At 49.9% G+C, this 11,521-nt stretch overlaps 1 protein-coding gene across 10 annotated transcripts in view; it reads left to right on the forward strand.

The window, feature by feature from the left end:
• Nucleotides 1-11,521, forward strand: part of BCAS3 (BCAS3 microtubule associated cell migration factor) — a 362,757-nt gene extending 351,236 nt beyond the window's left edge. For 9 of the 10 annotated variants that reach the window (XM_086762785.1, XM_086762786.1, XM_086762787.1 and 6 more), the window contains one exon: nt 10,639-11,521. In XM_086762785.1, the coding sequence (XP_086618911.1) occupies nt 10,639-10,787 (149 nt within the window). In that variant the 3' untranslated portion in view covers nt 10,788-11,521. The remainder of the gene's footprint in view (nt 1-10,638) is intronic. The other variant, XM_086762782.1, reaches the window with a different exon arrangement.

Consider the following 11,521-nt stretch of genomic DNA (forward strand, 5'->3'; position numbering starts at 1 on the left):
GAACAGATCCCTAACTTGAAACCTGGATGTGCTTTTTTTCCTTTACTTGGGGCTACTTTTATCTGCACTCTTTAAAAACAAATGCTTTATATCGTGCCAGGATTGTGTTGTCTCTTGGTTTACCTTTCGGAAATGCGGCTGGTCACCCATCAGAACGAGAGCGAAAGGTCTGCGAAAGAACGGGACATGGAGAGCAGGTAGTTCTATTAACTTTGGTGCCAGATGCCCAAATGCAATCAGCACATCTTGAGATTATTTAAATTGCCTTTTATGTGGGATGTGGCCAGAGGAATGCCTTGGTTTGCCATTAGGTCTTTTAGATTTCACACAAGAGTTATCCTCTGCTGCACGCTCGTCCGCAGGCTGCAGCTCGTTCCCGGGTTTGACAGTGCTTGTAACGGTGTCACTAAAAAGTATATTAGAATCAATACTTGGAATAGTTTTTAAAATACGACCTTTAACAAGTGCAAACGCCCAGTTGATGCTTTTCAGCTGCCTCCTGGTTTCATGAGAACGAATGCAAACCGCTGTGCTGAACAGCTCCGTTAACAAAGGCCCGAATTAAGCTTTGGATGTCATTTTTATCGAGGCTCTTTCATATTTATGTCTAACATCAGAGTGTGGAGCTGTATAAGTAAGAGGGAGTGTATTAAGAGCCTCGAGCAGTCCTGCAAGAGAGCGAGCCCACGAGGTTGGCCTGTTGTTTTTCCAGGCTCGGTTAATTCTCAATCTAGGTAGAGACGTGATTTTAAGAGTACTACTGCGAGCTTTGAGTGCTTCATAAAATTAGGTCTGCATTTAGAAAATTGGTCTGCTTGAAGCAGCTATGTCAACATAATCTTTAAAATAATTGACTAAATAGACCGAATAAGGTGTGTTTGAAACTAGGATTATTTGGATGGATTCGGAGTTTCCTTAGTGACGCTAAAACCAGCGCCAGGGAAATGAAAGGAGGAGACCCCTCCTTAGATTTCCACCTGAGCTTTTCAGATCTGAGAGCCTTGAACCATTTAGATGAGCGGGCAAGGCTGAGGCCGCAGTAATATCATTCCGTGAGCTTCAATGAAACTCTTCTGATTTGGACCAGCTGAGCATCTGCTCCCCCCAAACTTTTTAACTTTTCCTTTGAATCAAACCCAAATTCCAGTCCAGTTTAGCTTTCTTCTCAGCATCAATCTGCACCGAGGAGACAGCCTAGAGCCTCTCAGTAGCTTTCCTCACCGGCCCAAAAGGCCACTTCATGTCAGAAGTACTAGAAGTTGTGCCAGAATTGCTTTGCTTTGTAATATTATACTTCTAAAGTGAACTCGGCGGTACGTTTGTGTCAGGAGCACATCACGCACGTATGCGAGGTGCACACAGAGGCACTCTGCGAGCGCAGGAGTTGTCCTCCTCTGGGCTTGCCTTGTCTTCCCAACTGAGGGTTGTTAAGGAGGCCCGGTAACCGAGGTAGCATCACAAGAGGGAAAAAAAATAGGTCTTAGGAAAGAGATTGCTGAAGTTTGGAGGGTCAGGTGCGTCTGAAATCCCCCATGCAGTGTAGCAGTGAGGAGCTGCCTGGACCCTGAAGTAATTGCTGGACTTGTGTTTTTGACCTTCACACAACTTTTCCTTACCCAGCATTTTTGCTGGGACCGTTTGTGGGAGGGACACCCAGCACTCCCCGAGTGCTCTGGGTCATCACGCTCATGCACGGTGGCTTTGCTGCAGCCACCGTTGAGACAGGACACCCCCCCAACCCCACCCCAAGATCTCGAGCGGCTCCAGCTCTGATGGGAAGGGGAATGCTTCGATCCGCGCATTGGGTCCAGACCTGCTCTGGATAGAAACGTGGTGGCTTCGGGAGTAGGAACATCACCTCCAAAACTTCTGAGCAAAATCCAAAGAGTCCGGTGGGTGTAGGACACGGCTGGTAGGTGTCGTGAATGTGCAGGTTACACTGGATTTGTATTTTCGTTTGAGGAGCTGGAGGCTGATGGAGGGGTCACTGTTGAGCAATCCGAGGCACTCCCGTAACCCTGGGAATGAGAGACCAAACCCAGGAATTTTAATACAGTGTTTTCTCTGCGAATGCTTTTGGTCTGATATACACAGATGTGCTGCTTGCGTAACTGAAGAGACAAGATAATTCTGACTAAATACATTAAAAACTTGTACGCAGACTGACTTGCACAGGAAAGCCTGTGTTACATGTAAGGTCCATTATAGGATTTGCAGTAGCAACATACTGAAACTTTCAGGATGGGGTAGCAGGGAATGCCTTTAAGCCCAAACAACCCTGTCTTGCATATTCATTTTAAAAATTCTTCGGGAAATCTTGCACAAGGAGTCGTAGGCTTCCGTGATGTGGATGGGCTACAGAAATAGTTTTCTGCAAGCATTTGACTGTTCTAGCTTTGGAAATTTCACATACTGACTAAAATCGGTAACTCACCCTTCTGAAGTGCCATTTATGTAGGAAAACATCCTAAACCTCTTTACAAAAATATACAGCTCTAGGAAACTTGAGATTATTTTTTAAAAGCACTGCAGTCGTTGTGAAAGTGCCTATCATGAGGAATATTCTCCCTCTAAATGCCAGTCCTTTATCTGGTGCACTTTTAACCTTCCATAAAACGCTCGGAGTCAGGTCTGGCGAGATGCCAACGTCTTGGGTCTCCTGCTCCATGGACTCGAGTCGCATGGCGCTTTTTGGCTTCTCTTTTTAAAGGAAGAAAACAGGGTGCTTGCTTTTTTTTTTTTTTGGTAGACAAAATTCTTTAGAAGCTCATGCATGAAAATGTTTTGTCCATATCTCAACAATCTCTTCGTGCTTGAAGTGAACCCAGACATTTATGTGAGTTCAGATGTCCTCTTCATTTCGTAAGCGTTGGCTATTTGGCATCCTTGCACTGGAATAAGGCACTAGAGATGAAATTTGTGGTCTCGGAGGGGCTCCGATGTTCAGAAGGCTCAGTCTTCATTCCCCTGGTTATCTCCTGCCGCCTGTACCTCCTCATCTCCTGGCGAGATCCTGCCACCTTTTTTCCGACATGCCAGGTTTCATCTCCAAGTGCATTGCGTTAATGAACTCTGTGTGGATTCCGCGTTAGAGTTGCTGTAAAGGAGTTTGACAGTAACTAATATTTTACATAGGCCACTGAATTCCGATTTCACAGAAGTTGTTCAGGCAGTGTTTGCTGGACTTTTTTACTTTGCAAATTTAATGTAGGTGCTTCTGCGGTGCCTCGGCATCTTTCAGGTTGCAGCAGGATGAAATGGTTTTAATACCAGGATTGATTTCCAGCATTCAAATGCCGTGGTTTTAAATTTCTTCTTTCGAATGGAGTTTAAAATATCTTTTTTCAAACTGTTGGTTTAAAAAAAAAAAAAAGAAAAATAAAGATTTCTTAGGAGCGAGTCTATCACAGCCACCCAAAACATTGCAGGAAATCTGTCCCTGCAGCTGTCCGCTGGTTGCCGGAGCGCAGGGGAACTGGCACGGATTAATGGCTTCTGCAGGAGTGGGGTGCAAGGCTTGGGGCTTAATTGACTTTTAAACATCATCATAATCCTACTTATAAACTTATAAACACTACAGGAATACATAAAGCTGGGAATTGACTGTGCTCCCTTTGGAAAGGGGCAACGTGAAAATACATTTGCCCAGAAATTTCTTTTTGGCCATATCAAATTAAAAGGAGCTTGGAAAATTAAGAGCTTTAATGAGTATTTGGCACTTCCATTCCAGTTTTAATATTAATGACTTCTGCTTATCAGAACACCCAAGTAGGTGCAGTGCCCCCTGTCCCTGCACGGCGCTGTGTGTGGCAGCGGGACTGGAGCCAGCTCCGCAGGTCCTCACCTCGGAGCAGCCGCCCAGGCTGGTGGAGGGGGGTTATGAGTAGCGTTCCCTCGTTAGCATAATTGCATTTCATGTTAAAAAAAAAAAAGGAAATACCCAAGACAGACCTCCAACTGCAGTAGCAGTAATGCAATTCCCGAGCTTTTGTGTTAGGGGCGGTATTTCTGCGTCCCAGTTCGGTTTATGACCTCACGTGGGCTTTTGAGCCCTTCTTTGCCGTGGGCTGCGCCGTGCCCGTCCCCAGCAGCGGCACTGGCTCCCGTGGGGACCGGTGATGATGTTCACAGTAAATGTTCATGCGGAAGTAGAGCCAAAAGTGTCCAGCTGAGTTTGAGATGTTGTCTATAAACACTGAAGGATGGAGGGCTGGCGTGTAAAAGTGCGTGTTGGCATACAGGGGAGCGGAAGCTGCGCGGCCAGGGGCCGGCGCGAGCTCCTCCATGGGAGCACATCCCGCTTCTGTCGGCAGCAATCGGCAAAATAACAGCGTTTAACTGATCCATTCACTGGGGAGCGTTGTGTAAATTACAAACAGTTTAAGAGATCCTCAAGACTTCCATTGTGTTAATACAAATTGCCTTTTAGTGTTCGCTTTATATAGGATCCTTTTGAGTGAGAATCCAGATGGCAGAAGCTACATAATTATTATTCATTGCAGTTAATAAGTGACACTCGGAAGCCCCAGTCAGCCCTGCACGTCTCCCATGATAGGCATTGTGCAAACGTAAGGGTAAAAAAATAGTCCTTGCCGCAGAGAATATGTTAGGATTTCGGTTAAAGCCAAGAAGGTATGGAGGGCCCTTACATTTGCCTGCCCGGGGGCGCGGACCGGGCTGGCGTTTTGGGAGCTCTGTCCACAGGGAGTCTTCTCACTTCTCCTCCGAGCGAAGGAAATCACCTTTGCTTTCGAAAGGAAGCTCTAATTTTGGCCTTTCTGCTGTCCCCTCAAAAACTGCTGATGGCTGGGGAGAGGCGGTTTTGGTACAGAGCACCTTGTTTCTCTTCCCCACCCCTGGAAAATGCCAATCTTGCATCCTGATTTTGGGGAGGGGGCCGGGCTCGTTCCCACGCTCGCAGCCCCCTCAGTGCACAGCGGAGCCCGAAAAGTTCCCCGAAACAATTGCCGTGAATGACAGAAATGAAATCGAGGAGATTCAAGCCCTGCTGGCCATTACCCCACTTCCTGCATTCCTACTTGTTAATTGTCTAATTCCTAACGAGTCTTCAGGCGTCTGATGGACTTTCTGATGCGTGCTCACTCCGATGCTTCCTTCCCTCCCCTCTCTGGCCTCATCCCTCGCCGGAGACCTTGTTCCTTTAAAAATGCCATCCTTAAAAATCAGAAACACTCAGCCCAGCAAAAGGGAAAGGGAACTTGACATTAGTTGAGCTTGAAAGGCTTGGTGCTGTGAAAAGTGACTGACGTGTGAAAAGAGGCTACAATTAGTTCTTTCCCCGAGCGCTCTCCCATTCAGTCCAGGGTCACTCCTTCAGCGAGCTGCGGCTTTGAGGGTAACGCGTTGTGACAGTTTGAGATGATGAAGAATAATTCTTGTATTCAGAGTTGCTGCCGCTTCCCCGCTGCCCTGACACATCAGGCTGCTGTCATTGTATCATTTATCCCGACCGCGGCTCTGCCGGGCCGTGCCAGAGCCCGGGCAGCCCCTCGGTAGGTAAGAGGAAAGGGTCAGCTCTTCCAGCGAGTGATTTCGGAGGATATTTTGAAACCGTGCTTAACAGGGGAAAGCAAACGGAGAGAAAGGAAAAACCATTAGAAGAAATAATGCACTGGAGATGGGATTTCAGAGTAGACGTAAAGGAGATAGCACGGCTTCAAGTGGGCCACTACAGAGAGCACGAAGGAGAACGGCAGCATAATTTATGAGTGTTCCGGGCAAAAGAGGGCTATATAGATTTTCTTCAGGCATTGAATTAGTGCGCCCTATAAAATGGTTTCACATTTAAGCTTGGCAGGACTTCGTACTTTTCTGGATTCGACGGGTCCTTTGACAGTTCTTGGAGCTTTCTGGAATTGAGGGTGCCGCCACCTTGCTTGACAGGGGACGGCACCGCTCCTCTGGGCCTGAGGACCCCGGGCTGTCCCCGAAGCAGCTCCTCCTCTCCACCTTGGCAGCCAGCTCGGGGACAGCGGCGAGCGGCTGGGGACAGGAACGCCAGGCTGTGGCATGGCAGTTGGGAATATTAGCAGAAAGAAATGTTTTGTGGGAGGTTTCGTTTCCAATTTCTCGTGCAACGCCGCAGGAAGGCTATGCTGGTGCTGGTCTGCGGGCAGGCCTGCTGGAAGCGATCCCAAGCAGAGAGCAGCCGGCGTTTGCTTTGCAGCGCCTGTGATGTCCCATTGCACTTTGAGCAGCACCGGTGCTTCCGCAGCCCCCGAGCGTGGTGGACGCTGCCGGGCTGTGGGAGGGAGATGGCTCCCTCAAAGCAGGGCGACCCCGCCATGTCCCCCCGCTCTGGACCACTGCTCCTCCCCACGCTGGTAGTGGTGAGGATTTTTACCACTGCTGCCTTATCCACAGCAGAAAGCGCGTGTGCCCTGAAAATCCCTGTTATTCTGGGACCCTGGGTGATGCCAGCGGTGCCCATTACTGTTACCGTCAAAAGCGCAGGCAGGGCTGTTGCCGACTCCCCTGAAGTGACTTTCTCCTCATGGCTTCAGCAGATGTTCCTGCTCCTTCGTCTTTTTTCTCGTCTTTTTTTGTTGTTGTTTTTAAGGCAGTCAGGACTTTGTGAGTCGTTTCCTCCGGGGACATGGGCAGGTTTTAGTATTTACGTTTCCAGTATTAGCATTTATTTGTATTTGTGTTTATTTTTCACGGGCTTTTGAAAGCCTCAGGGAGCCATTTATGGGGCCAAAATAATGCAAGTGCTGGTCTTCTCACAGTATTTCATTTCCTTGATGGTGGAAATGCTACGAGAAGAGCAGGTCTCATGTTATTTTGACCCCATAAATAGCTCCCAGAGGCCCCTTTCTTCCTTCTCCCACCCACTCCCCCCCCAAATCAAATATTTAGGTTTCTGCAAAGCCTGACTTCTCAACCTTGGTTATCTTGCTTCAGCAGAAGCAAATTGCAGTTATTACAAAACAGCCAGAGAGTCTATAAGGCCGAATGGGTTTTATATGATGCGCAATTTGTTGGCTACTGTACAAGTTCATTAAAGTGTATCATAAGAGGTTGTTTTACTGGTACATTTAAGGAAGTTAATACATCTCGACAGTATATGCATGGGGGAATGCAGATACAATAACCCTCAGACATGCTGGGGCCAAGTCCATTCCTGGCGTAACTCCACCGAAGTAAACGAAATCCCTCGCCGGGCAGCCGTGTCCTGCTCCGCCAGCGCGGTGCTGAGCCTTGACCTCGCGTGGCCGCCACTGCTCCCTGCTGTCCTGCTGCTCGCCCCTGTCTTTTTGTGGGGGGATCCTGGTTTTTCCTTGTGTTTTGTGTTTTTCAACAAGTGTGTTACCAGCGCAGAGGACGTCGGTGGTCTGACTGGTTATGTGACACATTTATTTAGGTCTGGGAAGTATTTCACCTCTGCTGATACCTGACAGCCCCACCACCCCGCTCTAGCTCCTTCTGCGCTCGTTGGGTCTACCCAGGCGTTGGGTCTATCAGAAATTGTCCCCTGTTTTTTTACCCCATAATGGGAAGGGTGTCCCCGTGTCACGGAGCCGGAGCCGTTCCCCATCTTATCTGAGCTTCCCATGGGAATGGCATCAACATTCCTGTGCACGTGCCTCTGCGGAGCCCTGATCCGCTGGAAGGTCTGAAAGTTAATAGTGTGCACTAGACTTTTGCTTTTTAAATTATATATTTTATTAATTAAACAGCTGGGGGGGGAAAAATGGACTAATTTGGGGGGGAGATAGGAAAACGTGCCGACTGTGGCCCTGGGGGTCGTGTGTGGCGCAGGTAGTCCCTGGTGACCGTGTAAGGGCTAATTGCACATCTCGCGTGACCCAGCCGCGCACGAGAGCCGGGCCGGGCGAGGGCAAGAGCCCAATTTCCTGAGCACAGCGGTGCTTTCTGCTGCGGCGGTCGGGAGTTTTACAGCGCTTTCTTAGGTATCAAAATACATTGCTCGTCTGCCTCGCCGCGTAATTAGTTCCAGAGCGAGCGGGTTCGCGGTGCGGGGCTGTCTGAGAGCAGCCAGGCTCGTTTGCCCAGGGGAATGTCTGCGTTTGCCATCTGCGGCGCTTGGGATGGCAGCTCGGATGCGGGAGCTCCCCTGGTTTTTAGCCTGACCCCCTCTGAACCCGAAGCAGGTTCCATGCAGGCTGGAGGGCTGGAAAACTTCCCCTCCCTTTCCTCTTGAGCCTTTGCATCCCTTTTCCCCTCTCTTTTGTCCCTCCCTGTTGCCAATGGAAGGAGTTTGTGTGCCTGAGCGCAGCAAGGGGAGCGCGCGACACATCTGGGATGAGACCCCAACCTCCCCAGCCAGGCCCTGTGCCCACCCCTCTGGCTCCCCGATTTTTTGTCGATGGATTTTCCGTGGCTGGCATCAGTCTCTGCAGTGCCACCCCCTGGCAGTCCCCCGCAGAGGTGACGAGCTGGCAGCTGCAGAAATCCCACAGATCCCCCCAGAAAGCCACCCTACGAGCCTGAATTCCCCAAAATCCCATCCCGGCAGGGCAGGCGGTCCCTCAGAAGTCACCGGAGGATGGACAGGACGCAGTGTGGCCAAGGATGAGAGGGAGCTGGTGCTCAGCCCCGCGAGACAGAAACAGCTGCTTGGAAGCCATGGGGAAATGAGTGCTCCCTCGCTCTTTCCCTCTCCTTTTTACTGAAAACACAATGTTTGCCTGCAAATCATTATAGCTTAAAAAGACAGAAAGAGAGGAGCGACCCGGTGAGGAGTTCAGCAGCCCGAAAATGCTGTTTGGGGAGCCCCAGCCTGCCCAGCGCGGGCCTTGGCTGCCCAGCACCCGAGAGCTCTGACATGGGACGTTTAACCGAAGCCAGCTGTGTGTGGAGGGAGATAAAAGCCCCAAATCAGACAGGATAAGCGCAGTATTAGTGTGGGATACGCCACTCATTTCTGATTTAAATTACTGTTTTTACTTCCTGAACTCAGGGGAGCATAAAGATGTGAGGAAAATGAAGATGTTTAGACATGGACATTCCTTCACCAAATACTGGCAAGAAATTGTGATGAACACAGCTGAGGTCATTATCATCGCTGCTTATAGTGACCGGTTTCCTGCTGATTTGTTTTCCCAGTGTGCTGGGCAGATTATCTCCACTGCAAGTTACCTCCGCCATCAAGGATTAAATCCCCGAGCCCTCCTTTGCTAGGTGTGCGCTCGCCTGCTGCCGTCCCTGCAGTGCCCAGGAGCACACGGGAGCACAGGGTCCGAGGATGCTGGGGCGAGATGCTGTGATGCTTTTTGTTTCAGCTAAGAACTGACTTTCTGCTTTTTTCCATGCGCTTTACGTATAAATGTGTCCTTATCACAGAGCCCTGTTGCGGCAACAGGACTGTCGTGGTGCTTAGAACAGCTTAAATATCCGGTGTGAGATGTGCAAACGGTGGAGGTGCGGTAAAATTGAGCAGAGAGCAAAGCGGACACTGGTCCTCTCAATCCTGCTTCTGTGTTTCCATCCTCATCCGAGCAAAACTCCCGCTGTAAGGGCGAGGAAAGCTGCCGCTCTGCACCGGGGGTTTGCCCTCTGTGCCTTACAAGCACAACATCTCGGCATACAGCAAACGAGGATTTTTCCTCTTTCCCCTTTGGCAGCAAAGGAATCTCTCTGAAGCTCCTACCCCCATCCCGTCCCCTTCAGTGCCGGCTGCGCAGAAGCAGCCGACGGAAGTCGCACTCAGGGCCGCGCGTTGCGGCTCGCCGGGATGTTTCTTGTAGCCTGTCACCGCGTGTCTGGGAGAGGATTCCTGCCGTGTACGTGGGGCTCTGCCTAATCTCACCGCTGCATGCCGCCGCTGAGTGCCGGCCGGGGTGACGCTGCCCAGCGGCGCTGCTGCATGCTGCCACTGAGTCAACTGTTGGGTTCAAGTGGCTCACAGAGAGGCCACCATTCGAAACGATGCTCTGCATGCACAAAAATCCTCGTGTTTCAAGATTAGGGAGCAACAAAGGCTTTCGGAGGGGAGATGTCTGGATGTCTGTGACCAGGAGAGGGAGAGCCGCAGTCAGACCTGTTTCTGTTTTGCTTTGAGATGCAGCTCAGGCATGTAGGAAAGGGGATATTTTCTCTTTGGCTTGAAAAAGCAGAGTTATTTATGTCCATTTGTGCAGGGTAAAGGGTTGTGGAAAGTCCCTGGTGTTCCCCAGGTGGAGAATCACAATGGTTACGCACCACTGGGACACACGACCGCTAACCGGTATTGCTGCCGCTCCCCTTTCCCCACCATCTCAGCGGCATTGCTGCGGAGGAAAAGGTGTTTCATCATCTGCCACCCTGCCCCTTCACACCCTGCTCAGTTCAGCCGTGAGCATCCCCGCTATCAAGTCCTGACACATCGTGAGTCAGCAGCCTCGTCCCCCGGAAAGGGGCTGCTCTGCCAGGCAGCGTGTAACGTCTCCATCCAGCTCCGCTCCGGCTCAGCTGAGCTGTGAGCCCGGCAGGGAAGTAGAACCAGGAGCTGGGATGCCTCCGGAGTGATTTGTCACGTCACCCCGGAAAAGACAGATGATGAAGAAGTGTTAGAGCAATGATGAATAAGCAGATTTGTCAATAAAGTGGCCGTCTAACGGCACTGCGGGTTTTTCTGAAATGCTAACCAGGACCTATTCTCTCTTCCCATTGCAGAGCTTCAGCGAGAGGGAAGCATAGAGACGCTCAGTAACAGCTCTGGTTCCACCAGCGGCAGCATCCCACGCAACTTCGATGGCTACAGGTCGCCCCTCCCGACTAACGAAAACCAGCCCCTCAGCCTTTTCCCCACGGGATTCCCTTAAATTAGCCGAACATCCAAGGAGAGGTCCAGCCAGGGTAACGAGCTGCCTCTCCGCCTAAACAATCCCAATGTGTCTGTCACCTGCCAGTTCACCGCCGCGCTGGATGGTTCTCGTTACCCTGATAAATATTGATGACTCTTAAACCTTCCTGAAGCATACTCACAAAATCTTGACTTTGTGTTCCTGTGCAATATGAAGAGACTCCGTCTTCGATCCTGATAGCTCTGCGGCTTCTTTTTTCGCTGTGTTCAGGAAGAGGTTGGTCGAGGAGAAATATTTCTAAGCCATTTTTGGTCAAACACATGGTTTCACAGCCGCTCTCTGCTTTTCCGTGTTGAGAGGCGAAGGGAGTCTCCGAAACTCGGAGGAGCTCTCGCCATTTGCAAAAGTGCCGAGCATTAACGAATGAACTGGAGAGGGTGGAAACTGGAGGACTTTCTGTGGACAGGGTTGATAATGTTATTCCTTCCTTGTTGCATCTCCTTGCTGCCCTTCTTCCCCACTGATCCTCATTGATGCCAGGAGTATTACAAATGGAAATGTTTCTTTTTGTTCTTTGGAAGAATTCTCACTGTCGCTCCGGTTTTCTTCTAGTCATGTATTTTAGAAATGTACTTAATTGACTAACTGCAGTCACAAATTTCTCATATTTGGTTATAAAAGTTGTTCACTGGAACTCAGATATCTGTCCAGAAATGCATGTGTCATTGAATAAATCTAAGTTAAACAAGAAA

Source organism: Chlamydotis macqueenii, chromosome 19, assembly GCF_036417535.1.
Source record: "Chlamydotis macqueenii isolate bChlMac1 chromosome 19, bChlMac1.mat, whole genome shotgun sequence".
Taxonomy (NCBI): Eukaryota; Metazoa; Chordata; class Aves; order Otidiformes; family Otididae; genus Chlamydotis; species Chlamydotis macqueenii.